The sequence below is a fragment of the Gigantopelta aegis genome, chromosome 2 (genome assembly GCF_016097555.1).
Source record: "Gigantopelta aegis isolate Gae_Host chromosome 2, Gae_host_genome, whole genome shotgun sequence".
In the NCBI taxonomy this organism is placed as follows: Eukaryota; Metazoa; Mollusca; class Gastropoda; order Neomphalida; family Peltospiridae; genus Gigantopelta; species Gigantopelta aegis.
This window is the reverse complement of record NC_054700.1, coordinates 4,321,498-4,344,403: the sequence shown is the minus strand read 5'-3', so window position 1 is coordinate 4,344,403 and position 22,906 is coordinate 4,321,498. Positions and strand designations below refer to the sequence as shown.

Sequence of the window (22,906 nt, the reverse complement as noted above, 5' to 3'; positions counted from 1 at the left end):
GCAGCAAACTCAGGAATGTCCCTTTAAGACATAGACGTTTCTTAGTTTGCAGTGACCTCACAAAAGATAACTACATGTATATATTTTATGATGGTTGCCCCATTGATTCGAATGATCCTGCTGAATGAAATAATAGTTTAGGGAAGTTGGTGCTTCAGTGGCATGTGTAGCTCCAAGACTAAACGACAAACTTTTATTTATTAATGTGTCATGTAGATTCAAACAGACACTCAAATATATGAATATTTGATGAAAACATTAAACAGTTTACTGTGTGCAATATTATTTGATAAAATGTATAACATATCTAGGCTTGATGCATTTCGTCATTGCAGGTTGAAAAGACGTTGCATAATATGTATAATATGTCATATATACATTGACAGTTATTTTTGTTTATTTGTAATGTGAATAATTTGGATAATTTGAAAGTAACTATACCGCCTTTTTCTTTTCCTATCCTAGAACAATTCTGATGATGGGTCGTTACGTGGAAGCCATCGAAGATGTGCCATGTGGAAACATCTGTGGTCTGGTTGGAGTCGACTCGTACATTGTGAAGACGGGAACCATCTCAACTTGTGATACTGCACACAACATGAAGGTAAGAGCACAGTAATTGACTAAATGCTAACTGGAGTAGGTTATCTAATGAGTCTATACGTTGGAGTGATTTTGGAGTGGTACACCAGAGGCTGTGGTATATATATAGTGTTCATAACTCGACATTCATTTTGTGGAGTAGGAAGCAATCTTTGGTTTCATAATTGTAGTCTCCACGGTTCAATAAGACAGCATGGGGTTAAAGGAAGAGTTCTGGATAGTCTGTGGAAAATTCGCTTTTTTGTCTAAACATTACACAAAATTAAAATACTTAAATTCACCGAGTTACTAAATGTTTCTTTTGATCAACTCCGTTACATTTAAACTTGTATTAAATTTTGTAAGTTGAAAGAGTTTTATCTGAAATAGTTGCAAAGAGATATGTTTGGTCCTGAAAATGTACCAACTGAAAGAGGACTGATTGCATGTTGTTGATTATATTTGAAAGATGATGAAGTTCAGTGTCAGTCCAGTCGTGAGAGTGGCCGTGGAATGCAAGAACCCGTCTGAGTTGCCGAAACTTGTTGAAGGATTGAAACGGCTCGCAAAGTCTGATCCTATGGTTCAGGTAAGCACGTTTGACGACCAACTGGATCGTCGTAATGTGATGAACTTGGTGTTATACATATTCATATCAGAGTTACCGAAACTTGAAGGACTAAAACGACTGCCAAAGTCTGATTCTATGGTTCAGGTAAGCACATTTGACAACCAACTGCGTCGTCGTAATGTGATAAACTTGGTGTTACACATATTCTTTTTTCCATAGACTCTGCTTAAGAATGACAGGGTATCATGAAACGTACTCCACAACAAGTATTGACTGAATATATACATGTATCTATTTAACTTGTTCCAAAAGTACTTCATTCCACCATCCATATAATTTTATTTTTCAAAGTTGCTTCAGTAGGCCTCTTAAAACGGCAATAATGATTGTTTTGTTTGCTGGCGTTTATAAGTCTAGTTTTATGTAAACCATCTTGTATTCATGCATTCAGTTTTAAACACCATATACTTGACTTGACATAATTCTGCCAAAATTGGGTACGGGTATTCCTTAAGCAGTTTTTGCGGCTGTTTGTTGTCTTCTTAATGCTGTTACACAGGTTACGCATGACTTGTATTGTTTTTGGTGTAAACCATTGGTGTTTTAAATTCTCAGAGAAGTCAAGCTTTGTGGCACTGTTGCATTTAATTAACTTTTTGTTGTTCTTATTACCAGTGTATCATTGAGGAGTCTGGCGAGCACGTTATTGCCGGTGCTGGGGAGCTTCACTTGGAGATCTGTCTGAAGGACTTGGAAGAGGATTACGCAGGAATCCCCATCAAAGTGTCCGACCCGGTTGTCACGTACAGAGAAACCGTATCGGCAGAGTCCAACATTACCTGTCTCGCCAAGTCAAAGAACAAACACAACCGCTTGTACATGAGGGCTGCCCCTTTATCTGGTGAATTGCTGGAAGCCATGGAGAAGGTTTGTTTGTAATCAGTCCCCTACCAGTCCAACCAGAATGGACTATATGTTTTGCCTTCGTCTTTCTGTTCGTCTATCTATCGGTCTATCCGATATATAGTTTTCCGGACTTTGTTTTTTCACAATGCCTCAAGATATGGAGCTGGAATATTGTGTTAAACTGTGTCATGTACTGGTACAGATCAAGTTTGACTTTCATGGCTATTTACCTTTTTTTAACGTTATGTCCCTTGAATTTATGAGATACTAAAATTTGTTGGGCTCTATAGGCGACATGTATTGCTTTAGCAGTACTCTCAGAATGCTTACTAAATAATGGGATTTGGGGGAATTTATCATTAATTAAATGTCAAATGTAAAAGAACAAAAAAACCCCAAAAAAAACAAACAAACCCCAAAACAAAACAAAACAAAAAACAAACAAACAAAAACAAAACAAAAAAACCAACTAGCTAGCACTAGCAAACCTTATCATGCAGCTTTTGTGATTTTTAAGCCAGCTACCTTTTACAAATTACATTACAGATAATTAGGCTACTTACAAGGTTTACGAAGATTATTGGTGTAGCCAGCTACTTTGAACAAGTGTCATCTTACTTTAAATATAATGAAGACCTTAAAAATTAACAAGAAAATATTCTCAATGTGCTTCTTTTCATGAGTACTGTAAACTGGGAGAAAATTGTGTCATTCGCAAAGTTTAAACGTCGTGAACATGCGCTAAGGTGCGTATTCACGAACAAACCCCATGTCGCAATATTCATTCGGTTTACAGTAGTTAAGTAGCAGAAATGTTTTATTAATTTATATTTTAAAGTTTTGTCTCATGTGAAATAAATAATAATTTTCCATAAATGGTATCACTCTCTTCACCACATATTTTTATACTTTTCATATATTTGGACGATTTTCTACTTGATTTTTACAGCTTCGTCCTGTCACTTAGTTTCATCATTCAATTTTTTAATTATTATTAGGAAGAGATTCTGCCGAGACAGGATGTCAAAGAGCGAGCCAGATTACTGGTTGACAAGTACGGGTTTGATAATGCTGAAGCCAGGAAGCTGTGGTGTTTTGGCCCTGAAGGAACTGGACCCAATCTCCTGGTGGACTGCACGAAGGCCGTGCAGTACCTGAACGAAGTGAAGGACAGCGTTGTTGCCGGATTCCAGTGGGCGACAAAAGAGGTCAAAATATAAGCATGGCTATTTTATAAACATAGTGCACAAGAGCTGGTATATCAAGGGCTGTAGTATGTGTTGTTCGTGATGTGGGAAAGAGCATATATAAAAGATACCTTGCTGATAATAGAAAAATGTAGCAGGTCGGTGATTAAGAAATCAACGTGGTCTAATGGTGTCCTTAAACAGAACAAACGTTTTTCATAAACACAATGTATGTGCATTGGTAGAACCATGATTTTATACTGGGGTGGGTCATTCACACTGGTTATGGAGATACATGTACAAGAAAATATATTACGCTATGGGGGGGGGGGGGGGGAGAAGAGTTGTGATTGGGGACCATGCCCACCCTCTTGGCTATGCCAGTCTGTATGTGGTACTAGTATGTACAAAATGTATGCAAGTTAGCAACACTTATAAATGGATGTAAATTTGTCTTGTTAGTAACACGTTATCGATGTTAAGACATGTTTTAGGCAATGGAATAATTTATAATCATATTGATTGTGGAAAAGGAAACATTAATATTCATTTGGCAACGGTCAAGGTCATGTGACAAATCTACATTTTATTTGTCCCCTTATGGTTCAACTGGAGCTGAAATGTTGGGTATATCTGTAGAATAATGGATCAAGTTTGACTTTCATGGGAATATGCCTATATTTGACAGAATTATGGCCGTTGAACTTTGTTGTGACCAGAAGGGGACATGTATTGCTTTAGCAGTACTCTCAGAATGCGTGTATACTTTGGTAGCACACAGTCAAATGTAAATATTCATTTGTAAACCTACATCTACTCCATAAATTTATTTTATTATTTATCTCACAATTTCAGGGTGTATTGTGTGAAGAGAACTTGAGGGGTGTGCGCTTCAACATTTACGACGCGACGCTTCACGCCGACGCCATTCACAGGGGCGGTGGACAGATCATCCCCACAACAAGAAGAGTACTGTACGCCTGCGAACTGACGGCCGAACCAAGACTGCTTGAGCCAGTCTATCTCGTGGAAATTAGCGTGAGTTTTGTAAAAAAAAAAAAAATTTTTAGTCCAAGACATTCTTAAAAATATTCTAGTTTGCTGTATCGAAGTCAAGCACCCAGCTAGAAGTGCAGCTGTTTGTTGTAATACCTCTTTTACTGGCGTTCGGGTCCTATTCATAGGCGTATGAGCTCCCATTTTTGTAGAGGGGGGTGGGGGTGGGGCAGGTTTCTTTTTGCCCGAATTATTCGAAAATGCCCAAATCTGAAAAACAGCATTTATATTAGCATTATAATCAAAACAGCTATATAGGGTTGCAAATGAATCACTGCGCATGTTTACATGGATTACAACTAATTTTGAGGGTAGAATGATTGAAATACACATACATATACATGGTAAAAAGGTCTCAGGTTAGCACATTTTGCCGGAATATTTCTATAATTTTTGCCCAAATTTGATGTTTTGCACCCCCCTGTCTCGTACGCTTATGGTCCTATTGGAGTTTATAGTTAGTACCAGTTGTAATTGTGAGTTGTGTCTTGAACTAGTAAGTTGTGTGTTGAACTACTGAGTTGTCTGTTGTAATGCTGAGTTGTCTGTTGTAATGCTGAGTTGCATGTTGTAGGTGCCAGAATCTGCCGTTGGCGGAGTGTTCAGTGTACTCAGCAGGCGCCGTGGAACCGTGATTGATAACCAGATGATCATCGGCACACCACAGATGTTGTCCAAGGCATATCTGCCAGTAAATGAGTCTTTCGGTAAGTTTTCTTTATACCATTTGACAGTTTACTGAATGGGTTATTTATTTATTTTTATTTTATTTTTTTAACACAGGAATAGCAACATTATATAATTGCACCAATAATAATATTTAAAAAATCCTTCATACGTGTCCATGTGGGACAGGGCTATTCCACCCGAGGGTACATAATTTGTTGTCAGGAACGAGGCTTGCCGAGTCCCTGACATCATATTATGTACCCGAGGGTGGAATAGCCCTGTCCCACATGGATACATAATGAAGGATTATTTTTCTCCCATCCAGTAGATGAAAAACAATCATTTTGGGAAAACGTGAAAAACATACAATTTTTTTTTTTTTATCTTATAATAAAATAATCATAATCAATGAAAAGATCGTACCCAAAAATGGTCGTACCGAAAATAATAGTATAATTTCATTATGACAGCAGGTTTGCTTGTTTTTATGAAATATAAAAAGCATTTCTTGGGTTATTTTGCCGTTAATATCAGCTCAAAGAACAGATGTCACGTGGTCATGCAAGACTGATTTATTCCGCATGGGCTGACGTCATGGAATATGCCGTCTTGCATGGCTAGGGATGGGAGAAATAGAAGGTTCTTGCTTCTTGACCCGACATTAATATCAACTAGCCAAAAGTTTTTAAATCAAACTGAACTTTTGACTGAAAAATCAGTAGCATGTTCAGAAGGGTGGGTGCACATGAACAATTTTGATATTTGGTACCATTGTGTTCTATGTTATCACATTAATTCAACATTAAACACAAAAACCAGTCTTGTGAGCACTTGTCCTCCTGAATCAGGGGGAGGGTTTTGGGGGTCGAAACCCTTCCCTGTTCTAGCAAATTTTCTTTTCTTCAATATATTTCCCGGCGATCAGGCTATCACCCGCCAACCATCTAGACACCTCCCTGCATACATTCCAGCACACGCACCTGTGAACTTTCCTAAATTTAATAGTCATGGTCTATCTTTGGTTTGAATATAAACAACAGCAGAAATACTAAGTATTGTCGTAATTTAATCTTGAATCCTTACTTGGGGCGAGAGACATAGCCCAGCGGTAAAGCGCTCGCTTGATTTAGGATCAGTCCTTGTCGGTGGGCCCATTTAGCTAATTTCCGTTCCAGCCAGTGCACCACGACAGGTACATCAAAGGATGTCCCACATGCTATCCTGGCTGTGGGATAGTGCATACAACAGATCCCTTGCTACTAATGGAAACATGTAGCGGGTTTTCCCTCTATGACTATGTCAGAATGACCAATTATTTGACATCCAATAGCCAATGATTAATAAATCAAGGGTTTATTATTATTATTATTATTATTATTATTATATTTTTTTTGAAGGTTTCACAGCTGATCTGCGATCCAACACCGGAGGCCAGGCTTTCCCACAGTGCGTGTTCGACCACTGGCAGATTCTCAGTGGAGATCCGTTCGATCCTTCTTCCAGGCCAGGCCAGGTTGTCACGAAGACGAGAAAACGAAAAGGTCTCAAAGAAGGAATCCCACCGCTTGATAACTTCCTCGACAAGTTGTAGACGCCAGCCACCATCAAAGGACTAATTTATAAAAGATTAACTTAAATCCTTCAGTTGCCACCTACTGACAGTACTTATTTATTTGGATTGATCGACAAGAAAAAGATAAATCTTTAATATCTAGCTATAACAGACAAGATCAGTTAACCATTTTGGCAAGGGAAAACAAAAGAAGAAAAATAAATAAATTATCTTTAATGAATTGTTTGTTTTGTTTTGCTGTACAACTTGACAGCACAATATACGTATTACTGTGGGTAGCTTCCAAGAAGAAATGAATCCAAAGATGCTGCTTTAAGTTTAAAAGACGTATGGAACAAGTGGCGATCGCCTTGCCTATATGACGTCACAAGTATGGCGGATAAGGGAAAGGTAAGGTCTCACTACACAGATGCCATCTGCCATTGAAACCCACGTTAAATTGCCCAACTTCAAATGAAAATTGCAAGTAGAACGGGTTCTCGTTCGCACTAACAACATACACCATTACGAACATACATTATGTGAGCATTTACTTTCACTCCAAAATTGATAACATTTCCTTCTCAGTTTCGTCTCAGTTTTTTGCTATATGACCACATCTGGCTGTAGTACCGGTCCGAACATTTGGTTCATTAACCGATTCACTCCGGCTGTCACTTGCGCTATGCACCCATGTCCCAAGAGGTCAATGCACAATATTACAAAATAACATGGGCAAAATACAGCCAGAAGACATATTGTGTTAATTCTTCACCATTTCCTGGAAGTGAATATGTAAAGCATAACGTGTCACAATTAGGAACTACAGTGGACCGTGATCAATTAACTCTCACCTGGAAGTCAACTGTGTAGTGAGACCTTAAAGTCTATTAACAGATATTGTCAAACTTGGTTTGAAGTCAGTTTGATAATTTAGGTCATTTACACCATGAAAAGCCATACAAGACCAGTGTAACTTATGAACTCTAAACAATACACCAAAAGATAGATGCACTATACCATCCAATAAAACTTCATAGCACATTGTTACTCCTTGGTCATCTACACAATAGATGGCCATCAAACAAACAGCCACTACATTGTAATGTATGACCTTTTAGGTAGTTCTGATATAGGGAACATACAAAGAAGCTGATTATCTAGTTAGTTCATTAAAATTATTAGTTTTCATCAATGGTTGCCAAGGGCAACAACCATTTCATAGTAAAGAGTTGAAATCCTCGCTTTTTCTGCATATTGCAGCATGAAGATCCACACATTATTAATGGCGAATACAAATTATACTTTGATAGTAGAATACTGTCATATATTCACAATATCATCACAACTGTTTGTCACTATGACTGTACATTAGAAAAAATTTAATTATGCAAAAAATCACAGAAATTAGGGTTAATTTGGATATTGACCTTGTGACCTTGAATTTTGACCTTTTACAATGAGAAACTCAATGTTAGACACTCGGATCAATTTATATATTACATGTAAGAACACTAGCATACCCCTCCCCCCCCCCCCTCAAAAAAATTAAGAATAAAATAAAATAAAATAATAAAAATAAATAAAATTGACTCGTTTGCAATATTCACCCCAAAACCAAATCGATGAAATGATCTAATTGCCTTGTGTTTATTTCACTAGTAGCAGACGGCAATGTGTCATGCAGCAGATGAGTAAAATTAATTGTGAAATTTTGGAGATGTTTATGTTTTGTCTTGGATTGTTTTCAACAGTCTTCTGCTCTTGAACTCCACTGCCTACCTCTTAACTGTTAACAGTGACAAAGAAACGATCGTCACCCCTTAAAGTTGATACCAATGCTGCATGGATAGCTGCTGGAGTTAGTCCTTTCAGTTGGAGATACTTGATGACAGCGCAGAAGCCAGTTTTGTCCATTTTTTATTAACAGAGAATAACTAGTCACTTTGATAAATGTAGAGGTATGCTACAAGATTATGTATTTGGTTCAAAAGCAGCATGTGAGCATAAAATATATTGCATTTAATATATGCAAACTGTTGTGAGTGTACAATCCATCATTCATAATTAATACCAGCACTTTTCGGCCACCCTTCGTATAATTTCTAGCGACTTGTGCGCATATAATTATTATGCCCATTTATCACAGCAATTTGTATGTCGATTTAAAAAAAAAAATTGGTTTACTTTTAAAACGTAGCAGTTGGTTTAAAAATTATTGTTTTAGGTAGTAAAAGGACATTTTCAATACAAACTGAAATGTGTGACCGTCACGTCGTTAAATGGTGCTTGGGGGGGGGGGTCCATACACGAAAATCTTGAGGTTTTTTTTAATTTAAGAACATTTACCGAATTGCTAAACGTTTTTGGCAAAGTATATATAGAAATAAATTAGTTTTAAATTATCATAATGATTTAATTTCAGAAAATCATTTGTCAAAACCCCATTACAATTAACAATAACACATATTCCACATGGTAGATTATAAACATGTCACCTAAACTGACTTGACTAAGATCTCCTCGGACAAACCACATACAAATGTTATGCTGGCTGCCATCTATGGCTATTCTTCAAGAGTGATGGATCGATAGGTACCACGTTATCAAACGATGTCATGACATGCGCTTCTTTGGTATAAGTCACTCTGCCTTTATTATGCTTTAATTACCATTAGTCTTAGATGGTCTCCACACAGATCGTGACAAAATCATTACAATAACACATTCCACATGCTAGATTATAACCATGTCACCTACATTGACTTTGCTAAGATATCCTAGAACAAACCACATACAAAAGTATTCTATAAAAAAAAAGCAAAATGACATACCATGAAAAATTGCATGTTTTTTGTCCTAGGTCTAGTACCAGGGTAGGAACTCTTAGCGAAGGAAAAGGAAAATGTTTTATTTAATGATGCACTCAACACATTTTATTAACGGTTATATGGCGTCGGACATATGGTTAAGGACCACACAGATATTGAGGGAGGAAACCCACTGTCGCCACTTCATGGGCTACTCTTTTCGATTAGCAGCAAGGGATATTTTATATGCACCACCCCATAGACAGAATAGCACATACCACGGCCTTTGATGTACCAGTCGTGGTGCACTGGCTGGAGCGAGAAATAGCCCAATGGGACCACCGAGCGCTTTACCACTGGGCTACGTCCCGCCCCTAACTCTTAGCCAAGTCGATATAGATGATATGTGCTTTCAGTCTAATATGTGGAATCTGTGTCATTGGGTGCTTTACCACTGGGCTACGTCCCGCCCCTAACTCTTAGCCAAGTCGATATAGATGATATGTGCTTTCAGTCTAATATGTGGAATCTGTGTCATTGGGTGGTTTACCACTGGGCTACGTCCCACCCCTAACTCTTAGCCAAGTCGATATAGATGATATGTGGTTTCAGTCTAATATGTGGAATCTGTGTCATTGGGTGGTTACCACTGGGCTACGTCCCGCCCCTAACTCTTAGCCAAGTCGATATAGATGATATGTGCTTTCAGTCTATGTGGAATCTGTGTCATTGGGTGGTTTACCACTGGGCTACATCCCGCCCCTAACTCTTAGCCAAGTTGATATAGATGATATGTGCTTTCAGTCTAATATGTGGAATCTGTGTCATTGGGTGGTTTACCACTGGGCTACGTCCCACCCCTAACTCTTAGCCAAGTCGATATAGATGATATGTGCTTTCAGTCTAATATGTGGAATCTGTGTCATTGGGTGGTTTACCACTGGGCTACATCCCGCCCCTAACTCTTAGCCAAGTTGATATAGATGATATGTGCTTTCAGTCTAATATGTGGAATCTGTGTCATTGGGTGGTTTACCACTGGGCTACGTCCCACCCCTAACTCTTAGCCAAGTCGATATAGATGATATGTGGTTTCAGTCTAATATGTGGAATCTGTGTCATTGGGTGGTTTACCACTGGGCTACATCCCGCCCCTAACTCTTAGCCAAGTCGATATAGATGATATGTGCTTTCAGTCTAATATGTGGAATCTGTGTCATTGGGTGCTTTACCACTGGGCTACATCCCGCCCCTAACTCTTAGCCAAGTCGATATAGATGATATGTGCTTTCAGTCTAATATGTGGAATCTGTGTCATTGGGTGCTTTACCACTGGGCTACGTCCCGCCCCCAACTCTTAGCCAAGTCGATATAGATGATATGTGGTTTCAGTCTAATATGTGGAATCTGTGTCATTGGGCGCTTTACCACTGGGCTACGTCCCAACTCTTAGCCAAGTCGATATAGATGATATGTGCTTTCAGTCTATTATGTGGAATCTGTGTCATTGGGTGCTTTACCACTGGGCTACGTCCCGCCCCGAACTCTTAGCCAAGTTGATATAGATGATATGTGGTTTCAGTCTAATATGTGGAATCTGTGTCATTGGTGTTTTTTTTTCGCAATTTATATCAAGACAAAATGAAGAAAATTGAATGGTAATTAAAGGTAGGAAAGTAAATTATCATAGTTGTTAACAATGTGGTTCAGACTTCAGTAAATATTAAATGAGGATTTAAAAAAACAAAGAAACAACAGTTGAAATGACTACATAAGTTTAATGCTGATGTCTGGAAGACTGAACATACATAACCAATACATGAGTCATTGTTATTAGTGTTTACCTCAACAATCTATATAAACACTTGTAATGCACAACCTAACCAGTCACAGCTTGACCATTCAATAAACAATATTAACTGACCATTCAATAAAGAAACAAATTTAAAACATTTTCTGTGAAGCTGTTAAACAGAAAATCACATCTGCACAAAATCTATTCCAGGAATGACAAAAGTTACATTTAAATTAAAACATTTTTTTTTTTTTAAATTTTGGTATGCCACAAATCCAAAATCAGAATTTATCAATGATAAATTGATTTTTTAAATCTGCCTTGGAGATTTCATAAAAAGTTACAAGTTAGGAGCACGCTGAAAACACATGTATGTACATTACAATGAAAACGGACTATAAATAAAACACACAACCGATTTTAATACAATTACCGATGTTTTTCCCACATATACATAAAGATAAACAATACATGAAATAAATAAGTAGTAGTCCTAAACCATATAAAAAGACATACATGTACACTCCTTGCATACAAACCGTCGCAATATGCGACATCACAACATCATAAAATGCATCTTTTACATGCATTCTGAATAATCTAATGTAACTTATGTTGATATGTTCGGGATTGGGTAAAATCAAAATGGTTATAAAAAATTCAGCATAATAATTTGTTTTATTAATAAGGAAATTACTGGATGTTCAAGTAAGCCTCATCAAAAAGAAAATATTAGCTATTTTGAAAACCGCAAACATCTAAATAATAGAGATATAATTTGTGAATTATTACAAATCCAATTTAACGTTGACTGACTGTTCATGCATACTGTAATTCCTGATCCTCAGATACACAAAACACCGTGTACAGCCCTTTTTCAGATCTCTGAATAATGCTTATAATAATAACATACAAAAATCTATTCATATCACAGATACACAAAACTTACACAGCATGCACCATTATGAATGCAGTCGGAATATGTGACCTACATTTTGTATCAATGGAAACATCCACAAAAATATTTTAAAATGTTTTCCTTTATATAAACAATATACAATAAATTAACAGCTGCATGTAAATCTGAGAAGAAAAAATAATAACTTCCTTTTTTTATTTAACATAAAAAAGATGACTATTTTAAAATATCTTGTTAGGTAAATCAATATTTAAAGTAAAGTTACAGATCTACAAAACTGAAATGTTCAATAATATTTCACAGCTGAAACATTTACACACAAAGGTAAAACAAAACAGCTGTCTCTGGTATACCATCAGTATTTGACAACTCAAAGGTGGAAATATTCACAGCTGAAACATTTACACACAAAGGTAAAACAAAACAGCTGTCTCTGGTATACCATCAGTATTTGACAACTCAAAGGTGGAAATATTCACAGCTGAAACATTTACACACAAAGGTAAAACAAAACAGCTGTCTCTGGTATACCATCAGTATGTGACAACTCAAAGGTGGAAATATTCACAGCTGAAACATTTACACACAAAGGTAAAACAAAACAGCTGTCTCTGGTATACCATCAGTATCTGACAACTCAAAGGTGGAAATATTCACAGCTGAAACATTTACACACAAAGGTAAAACAAAACAGCTGTCTCTGGTATACCATCAGTATCTGACAACTCAAAGGTGGAAATATTCACAGCTGAAACATTTACACACAAAGGTAAAACAAAACAGCTGTCTCTGGTATACCATCAGTATCTGACAACTCAAAGGTGGAAATATTCACAGCTGAAACATTTACACACAAAGGTAAAACAAAACAGCTGTCTCTGGTATACCATCAGTATCTCAAAGGTGAAATATTCACAGCTCAAACATTTAAACAGGTAAGCTTCTACATTCATCAGTATCTGACAACTCAAAAATAAAAGGTAAGCTTCTACATTCATTCTACTGTTAAACATATTTTAAGAAATAACGGAGAAACATTACACAGACTAAAACATTCTTAATTATAGTTAGTAGCAATAAAAGATAAGTGTATATACAGCATTATTAAATACACTACATTGTTTATTGGCCACATACCAGTAAATATAGTTAACATAAAACATCCAATTTAAGTACTGAATAATAAGCACAATTCAATTATTCCAACAAAAATAAAACAAACAACCTTGGAAATTTAACTGTTAAAACAAGCCTTGATTTTGAAATAATTACTATGATGATTTTAACCATAAATTATAAAATTAATTCACTATAAATTTAAAAACATACTATTTTTTAAAAACATTACCATGAACAAAAGTACCGGTAACCTTGGAAATTAACATTTGAAAATGGTGACATTTATAATTATTAAAACAATTTTAGTCATACATTGTAAATTACTATAAAATGAGAATAAAAGATTTGTAATGAAAAGGATTCAGCATTTCTCATATACTGAATAATAAGCATGATCCATTATTTAAATAAAACAGAAATAACCTTGGAAATTAACTGTTAAAACAAACCTTGCTTTTGAAATAATTACTAGAATGATTCTAACCATAAATCATAAATTAATTCATACATTATAAGTTACTATAAAAATTACAACATAAGATATTTAAAGAAAAATGAACAAAAATAACCTAGAAAATTAACAGTTTAAAAAGCCTGCATTTAGAATATTACTAACTTAAGGTTTTAGCCATAGGCCAACTCTCTGAAGTGAATTTACTTTTGTTCTTTTTTTTTTTCAATTTAGTTTTTAACACATCCCATCGAAGAATAAATTAATCTTTCAATCTTCCAATTTTTATTACTCTTTTTTTTCCATTCCATATTCCTAAACATGTGTAACACTTTTAAAGCAGCGTTATTTCAAAGGTAAAAGTCTATACACAACCACATAGTAGTTTAGATGAAACCCAAAGTCACACACACCCCTTCTTAGATGTTGGGTGATAAATCTAAGAAAAGGTTATTGGATGAAACCAACTCAATTATTGCTGGCAGACCTAACTTTGTAAATATTTTTATAATATCAAATGTACAAATATATATTACTGAGAAATAGAAAGATATGTAATAATTATATAAAGGGTGAAAAAACATTCATCAAAATACAAGAGGCTGAGTTCTATGGCACCAGTTTTATCTACATTAGGCCTGCAGATGTAGCAGTTTTATGACACATACTGGCTATTGTAAAAATTATATATAATGTATATAATTATAATGAAATCTGAATAGCAAAATACTATATAAAATTACTATTAATAAAAATGCCTATCTTCTATTCAACACGTCAAGTTTTAGAATTCTAGGGCATTTTTCCACTTGACATTTCCCCCCGGTATATTGCCCCAACCCCCTCCCCCAGTAAAACCCCCCCCCCCCCCCCCATCCCAGGAAATGATCAAGAGGGGAAATGACCTGGGTGAAAATGTCCTGATACAAAGTTTTAGATGCATTAATTTTTTAACAATGTTAAAATAGTGTCCCTTATTGAAAATGGCTGAACTTAAATATTCATTTTGTTTGTTCAATTATTTTGTCAACGTTAAAAAAACTGACATATCGCCAAGATATTCATGTGTGGAAACAAAACAAAGTATAGCTACTGTTTCTTACTTGTATGCATACACTATATACATGTAGCTGGCATAGTATGAGAAAAATACATCACAATTTGAGGAAGCACTAATTTGCAAATGGGTCTCACATAACACTTTTTCCTCACCAACATGATTAATGGTCTATTATTCTTCAAGCCTATCTTCGCCACCTTTGCTGTGTACATTGTTTTTTTAACAACATTTCGGTGATTACTTGATTGTTGTAAAACATTTTACAAAAATAAATTAAATCTGTGCAATGACAATGGGTGCAAAACGTGACACCTGTGAAGTCTACCTTTCAAAAAGTCACAGCCACTCTATGTCTAAAACTAACATATCCTGTTTTAACAATTCTTTCAACACACATCTGTGCGCACAATCCCTAAGACATACATATAAAACATGTGAAGGAACAAACATACAAATTTACATGAGAAAACCTCCCCAAAACAACAACAACAAAACATAATAAAAAATAAATATTAATAAACAACAAAAAGTATTGATCACAAACCATTAATTCTACAAATGAATACATCACCAAAAGGGTGCAGCTCAACTGCCTTGGCAGTTCACAGTATTTCTATCAAAGAAAATATTAATTTTGAATTTTAAGATTACAAAAAAAAAACCCTAGAGTGCCGGTGACCCGTCAGGAGTTTGATGGAAAACCATAGATATTAATCAATACGTTACGGGTACGATTCAATTCTAATTATGTTTAATTTTTGCAATGGGATGGATAACAATTTGTTTTGGACCAACTACTGATGATACTGTATCCACTGGAGAAGGTGCTGTCTGATTAATGAAGTTATTGTTCTTTATTAGAAAGGAAAATTTTGTTTAGCATATGATTCGGACAAGGATTTACTGTTATGTGCAGTAGACCGTGTAATAGTGACCTAGTAATAGTATGTGACACACCTCCATCCCAAGTTGTTCTTACATGTGAGGTTTGATGGTCCTGTATGCAAGATATCGTCCAGACAAGGATTTACTGTTATGTGCAGTAGATCATGAAAAGTAGATCACAGTGACCTAGTAATAGTACGTGACAAAGCACCATCCCAAGTTGTTCCAACATGCGAGGTTTGATGGTCTTGTATGCAAAATATGGTCCAGACAAGGATTTACTGTTATGTGCAGTAGACTGTGATAAGAAGGTCACAGTGACCTAGTAATAGTATGTGAAACAGTGCCATCCTAAGTTGTTCCTACATGTGAGGTTTGATGGTCATGTATGCATTTGTATGCAAGATATGGTCCGGACAAGAAAGTAGTTAACAGACAGACGGACAGCGCCGTACCATAATAAAACCCACCATAGACAGGCATATAAAAACCCTACTATTTTTATTACTGTCTTATGAGAAAGCTTTTGAATTGTTTCATCTCAGGTTAAGGCAAAGTGGTTCACCAAATGATGTATCAAAGTATTTCTGCAGTTTTTCTCAAAATATTACAGAAATATTCACAAACTTATGATTAAGGATTTAATTTTTTTAAATGGTCCCTCTACCAAATATTTGCTACATGAATGATTACAGTAATGGTAATTTTTTCAATGTTTTGAAAAACTGGGTGAATGGAGTATAAATGTAGGAGCATATGTAAATATTTTGGTTTATAAAAGTAAAATTCAAAATGTAAATGTCAACCAATAAAATACAGAGATTTCTTATTTTTAAGATCAATTAGCTTTTTCAAATAAATGCTGTTTACAACAGATCTTTATCAGCAAACAAAAGTTTAAAAAAAAAGACCCAGAGAAAACAAGTTATCTCCCTTTCATTTTCAGAACCAAATGATAAAATGAAGTAAAATATGAAGAAATTTTTAAAGTGTTTTCTCTTTTATTAATATTTATCCTGACCTCTGACCGTGGCATTTCCCCCTCTTTTCCACCTTACGGTCCGAACATTCAACAGCCGAATGGTTACGGAATCTTCCGATGTACACCTTCCTAGTTCTGGTCACGTGACCTCAACTTCATTTTTTCTCCTTCGCTCTACACGGTTCGGACGTGTTTTGTTTGCTCCAGCCTGTTATGCTTTTTATATAAATCTATATTAGAACTGTTGAATTTTTAACTTCTTTCCTCGCTTTATAATTTTATATCACTTTTTATGTATAAAACCATTAAAAGACGATTAAAATATACAGAAACGTATTTAAAATACACATTTCCTAAATTGTGTAATTTTGCCCTTTTAAAATATTATTTCAATGATATAGTACTATCTTTTGTAATAACACTGTAAAATGGATTTTAAAATTATTTATAATAATTACGCATATTTTTATTATATCTTAGTTTTTTAGTTGAAATTTTTGCCTATAGAATGTATTTCATGATTTTCTGATTTATATTAACATAACATTCTTACATTCTTGTTACAGTCTTAGCATGCCAAAAAAGCAACAGAGGGTGAAGAACGCCCATTATTTTATCAAAGAAATAGTTTTTGATACAACCATGTGACTTTTTCTACATAAGTTTAAGATATAGAGGATATTTGATGTTTGTGATATGATTGCAAACTTCACGAGAAGAGATATAAATCATATTTGACAAAAAACATAAAATGTTCAATTTATTATATAACTTTTGGCAATTTACCTTTATTTCTAAAATGACAGCAGCAAAATAGTTCTGGCTTTCTTATAGTGAAGATAACACTTTCTACAGTGACGATAATACATTTTAGAGTGAACTAGTGAAAATTTCACTCTAAAATGTGTTATCGTCACTGAGTGACTGATAATACTTTTATATCATTGATATTTTAAGATATTTTAGTAAATGTTATATAATAATACATAGTAATCAAAGCTAGAATGTAAAGATACACCACATATTTCTGCTGCAAATTTATCGTTGTATGGAAAAGTATCGGAATTGACTTGCACACAAATATTTGATTTGTTATTGTTAAAGAGAACATCATGGTTAAATTCAGCTCCTCAAATCAACATATATGTGCTTGATAAAATATTTTTTTAAGTAAGTTTAAATTAATTAAAACGTTTTAATAATTTTTTTAAAACTGTTTTCATAGTTTACAATTTTAAGATTAAAAAAAAAAAAAATCCTATTTTGATCTTTCTTTTTTTCAACTTGCAATAAATATCTAAAAGTTTGTTTTTGTTTAGTCTTAGAAAGGAAACCCGCTTCATTTTTTCATTAGTAGCAAGGGATCTTTTATATGCACCATCCTACAGACAGAATAGCACATACCACAGCCTTTGATACACCAGTCGTGGTGCACAGGCTAGAAAGTGAAATAGCCCAATGGGCCCACCTATAGGGATCGATCCTAGATCGACCATGCATCAGGCATGTGCTTTACCACTGGGCTACGTCCCGCCCCTGAATATCAAAAATACATACTTTTACATATTTATGTCTTCACTCCTATAAATACATACTTTTACATATTTATGTCTTCACTCCTATAAATACAGACTTTTACATATTTATGTCTTCACTCCTATAAATACAGACTTTTTCGTGAGGGTTAATGATGTAAATTCCTATAATAATCAAAATCTGGGTGGGTCATTTTCCAAAGCTTCTGGGCAGTGAACTAACACCTTGGTTAAAAGTCTATCAATGTAACCCTTCATGTCGCGATTCTGAGCTTGTAAAGCAGAAAAGTCCTTTTTTAGACCTGAAAAACAAAATGAAATACACATAACTAACTAACTAACTAAATAATATATATAATAATAATAATAATAAAACAATTTTTTACACAAAAAAAAAAAAAAAAAAAAAAAAAAAAAAAAATATATATATATATGCGCCGTCACACGCGAAAACCTACAACTTAGCATGACGTCAGAAACTGAGTAAACACGGCTCAAAGTTTGACGGCACATGTAAACGCGGAAGTTAAAGTTGACATGCTGTTTGCATTGTTTGTTTTGAAGAATTAAGAAGATGACATTTTCTTCTTTACATGAAGATCAGTTTGAAGTAAACATATATTTGTATGTACAATAGTGTTTGGTTACTATTATGTATTTTGTACCTTGGTCGAGATCGTTAGCGATACCATCAGTACTTTGATACACATTTACAAGCATGATATGGAGAAGTCCTATATATCGATATGGTATGCAAGTATAACACGTTTTTATAACGTACATGATTATACATAACATAAAGTTCAGCAACTTTTCCAGAAGTTATATACAATATTCATAAGTTAGACCAAACATCAAATTAGGATTGTATCGGGTTGCATGGGTCTACCACTCTGTTAGGCCTACCTATTCTGTGGACTACAATCAACACCACTATTTCTACTCATATTTCTATTTATAATCTAAATACTGAAAACTAAATCATTTCCTACAAAAAAAATATATATAGATCTATAACAATACTACATTTTTAGTTATTTATTTTACCATCATTTGCAAACAAATTTACTGTCGTCTGCACACACATTGCGGTACAGAAATGTTTCATTTATATACCTTTATTATACGTCATGATGTCAATGCATAAGCTGGTCTAGAGATTAACATGCAGATGTATAGTAGATCAATTCTCTAAAGGTTGTTTCTCCCTCAACCAATTTTATTATTATTATTGTTGTGTGTGTATGTGCGTGTGTGCATGTGTGTGATAAATATTAAATTATTATAATATCTGTTCACTTTACTCACTTCACATCATTTGTATAGAAGGAGTTGGTTTTCTTTCCTTACAGATGTATATTTTAATTTTATAAGAGCCTGAAGTAGGCCTACTCTTTGAGGCACATTTTGGAAGTCAAAATAGAAGACCAAGACTAAGAACAGTGGAAACAGAAGAAACGGTATCTGTATTAGATGATGAGCAGGACGTAGTCCAGTGGTAAAGTGCCCGCCTGATGCGTGGTAGGTCTGGGATCGATCCCCATCGGTGGAGCCATTGGGCTATTTCTCATCCTATCCAGGGCACAATAACTGGCATATCAAAGGCTATCCTGTCTGTCGGATGGTGCATATAAAACATCCCTTGCTACTAATAGAAAAATGTAGCAGGTTTCCACTGTAAGACTACAGGTCAATATTACCAAATGTTTGACATCAAACAGCCGATGATCAACACCTGTAAATCAATGTTCTCTAACTTAAACTTCAACTGTATTGGATGAATATGATAAATACAGTCCAGTAGATGTTGACAGTAATACTGAACATAGAATCAAACACTTATTTGATGATAACACCAGTGAGCAGAATGACACTGAACCTGATCCAATTAGCACAAGTTACAGAAAGGATGCAGTGGATTGTCTTTTAGAAAATAATCTGAAAATCAAATTTATGACCATATTTTGAAGCTGAGGGAAATGGAAAAAGCGCAGAAGGAAATGTAGACCTACATAATATTCTCACTGGGTAAAAATTAAAGGAGGGTGGAAGCCCCCCTCCAATCCCCTTAAAAAGAAACCAGAAGAGAAAAAGAAAAAAAAAGGGGTGGGAAACATGGTTACCGTGTAGGCTAGCCCGAGTACTTGGGCTACGTGTAGGCCTATCGTTGGGTATTGGTCGATTTTGCGAAAAGACATACCCCTTGTTTTAATATTATTTTAATAAAGATTTCAAAATATCTAAAAAAATAAAGGTGATCCCCTAAATTGGGATAACTTGTCTGTGTTCTTTTTATTTCTTCATCAAATGAATCAATCGCACTGATATCGACAGGTGATAAAAAGTAGTGTCGTGTTTGTAAAGGCGGTGTATATATAATTCGGCGTCCAAGAAAAATACTTTTAATGATGAACACTACCACTTCCGTTATTTTTATATTATATTATATATATATTTAATAATAAATAAATAAAAGATTGTTTACAATTAATAAATTTTTTATCAACATACAAATTGTAGTCTGTTTTTGGTACCCTATATATAAAAAAAGAAGACAATATTTTAAGGAATATTTTACCAACATTTTTGGTTTGCTTTATAAGCATTTGCTGGCATTAACCCCTACCCACCTAGCATATAGGTTACACACTACTGAAAATGCTGATAATTGTGTACAATCCCAAAATTAATTCATATCAATATATGCAAAATTAAACAAACTGTTATTTTTGTTTTGTTTGAGAAGTAGTATTAATAAAGTAACTGTGAAAAGAAACAAAACATGTACTGAAGTAAAACAGTTAGGATGTTACCTTTGTTTTCATTCTGTAATTTTGTTATTTCTGCTTTCAGTTCAGCCACTGTCATATCTGAAACAAATACAAACATAAAACAGATTTTAAAATAAACATTTTAAGAAGTAATTTAACAAAGATCCCTGTTTAGAGCATACTTACAAACTAATGATAGTCCTAATAATACAATTCAGTAGAGCTGCAAGGATTCACTCACGTATTCGATGCACCAAATACAGGCGATCTGTGATATGTATTATTTATTCGGTACCCAAAGAACCGAATATATTTGAGGTTTTGTTCTACGATTCACACGTGAGTGTAATAATTTCTTTATTATCCACATTGTCCAAAATATTATTTTTATGAGTAACAAGCTAGGACCATGTCAAAACGTTTGAAATGTAATTAAAAAGAGACGACGAAACGACGTCATTTTCTGAAATTACATCATTTTTTATCAATGTTTACACTGATGAAGCCACATTAAGTTATGACATCACTTCACAAAATTACGTCATTCGTGGTGCACGTGAAATCATTATGACACATGTGGTTCATACTGATTATATTTCCCTGAATATCTTGAACAATGTGGATAATAATACAAATTAATCAACTAACCGACGAGAGAATTCCATCAACAGCAGTAACAGCCGAAATTACTATAGGCTAAATAACCACATCCAAAATTTATTAGGGCAAAACCATGTGTGATGCTCAATGAAATAAGAGTTAACTGTCTAACACGGCTTTAAAATTGAGCAGTCATTATTCTTATAAAAAATAAAAAAAAATAAAAAATCTTACTATGTGTTTATTAGAGATTGCAAGTGGTTAAAACTTTGGTTTAGTCGATTTCTATCTTCGATTGGTTACATAATTTATCCCTCCTTAAAAATATGACACCCAACATTCAACTTGCTATCTTGCAAATGGTAACAAGAAACCAATGTCATCGAGTTATTAATCACATGACCTCAACATGTATAAAAACAAAGATTTGTTATTCAAATTTTATTTGCACCAAAGTAATAAAAACTGCCTGAAAATGAACCATTTTTCAAACGGCTTGTCAATTTTAAAACACGTGCTTGTTTAAGGCTGATAGCAAACTGTGTCCCAAGCTGTGAATATAGGTTACACTCCATAATAATCTGAGACTGCACATGTAGTCGGACAGATTACACACTGATCGCAGGCAAGTATATCTTGATGTACATTTGTGAAAAACATTAATTGTTCACATCAGTGGAAACTAAACTGCAGTTCTGTGTACCAATTTCAGTATTTGTTGATTTTTCGCACATTGTCAAGTGCACACATGCATTGCGATCGTGTGAAATGAACAGCCTGTGTATGTCGGTAAATTAATACACTGAATAAAGTTAGTTTGCAATTATCAAAAGATAAAATATTATATTTATAAAACTAACATCACAAAACTGTCAAAGTTAGCTGGATTTTAAATCCACTGTGAATTTCAATTTCATTATCCGTAATATATGCATATGTGTTACCAACATAAATCAACAACAAACATTTAACAAGAAGCTGAAATTAACAATGAATAAAATGAATGAAAATTACAAAATTGGTGGGTGCGTGGAATTGATGAGTTAGTTTCGAAGAAAAAAAAAAAACCCACACACAAGGAATCCTATTTTTAAAAAGATAATGAGTGCAATTTGGAAAAAGTACCAGCACTCAAATAAAAACACACCCATATATTTTTTGATCGTTTCCATGATTTTACTGACAGTGAAATGTTCAAAAATTCATTTGATTTCCGTTTTGGAGAGGGTGTTCAGCACAGCAGGAGATGTGGTCGCTGCCTAAAGAGCCTTTTTCTTCTAGACATGCTGGTTTTGTTAATGCGGCTTGTTAATTTTCTTTTTATTTAGGGGATAATATTGTTAACCATTACAATTTATCACAAAACCAAAAATGTGGTGATAAATCCTTATAGTTAACAACGAAACACAGTGATATTATCCCTATTCTAGTACAGCTATTAGGAGTATCTGTAAGC

At 34.6% G+C, this 22,906-nt stretch overlaps 2 protein-coding genes and 1 long non-coding RNA gene across 3 annotated transcripts in view; 2 read left to right on the top strand and 1 right to left on the bottom strand.

Moving 5' to 3' along the window:
* LOC121380125 (eukaryotic translation elongation factor 2-like) overlaps positions 1-6,760 on the top strand; it is a 36,010-nt gene extending 29,250 nt beyond the window's left edge. Inside the window, exons 15-21 of the mRNA XM_041508906.1 lie at positions 466-604; positions 1,052-1,171; positions 1,829-2,080; positions 3,058-3,267; positions 4,102-4,284; positions 4,877-5,009; positions 6,369-6,760. Coding sequence (XP_041364840.1) covers positions 466-604; positions 1,052-1,171; positions 1,829-2,080; positions 3,058-3,267; positions 4,102-4,284; positions 4,877-5,009; positions 6,369-6,562 — 1,231 coding nt within the window. The 3' untranslated portion in view covers positions 6,563-6,760. The remainder of the gene's footprint in view (positions 1-465; positions 605-1,051; positions 1,172-1,828; positions 2,081-3,057; positions 3,268-4,101; positions 4,285-4,876; positions 5,010-6,368) is intronic.
* A 4,337-nt stretch (positions 6,761-11,097) lies between these two features.
* LOC121380121 lies at positions 11,098-12,867 on the top strand. Its single transcript, XR_005958883.1, has 2 exons — positions 11,098-12,371; positions 12,461-12,867. It is a non-coding gene; the product is annotated as an uncharacterized LOC121380121 (long non-coding RNA).
* A 5,096-nt stretch (positions 12,868-17,963) lies between these two features.
* The window catches only part of LOC121380111, a 36,809-nt gene continuing 31,866 nt past the window's right edge, over positions 17,964-22,906 (bottom strand). Inside the window, exons 7-8 of the mRNA XM_041508885.1 lie at positions 20,893-20,949; positions 17,964-18,381 (exon numbers count right to left, since the gene is read on the bottom strand). Of these exons, the coding sequence (XP_041364819.1) occupies positions 18,254-18,381; positions 20,893-20,949 (185 nt within the window). The 3' untranslated portion in view covers positions 17,964-18,253. The remainder of the gene's footprint in view (positions 18,382-20,892; positions 20,950-22,906) is intronic.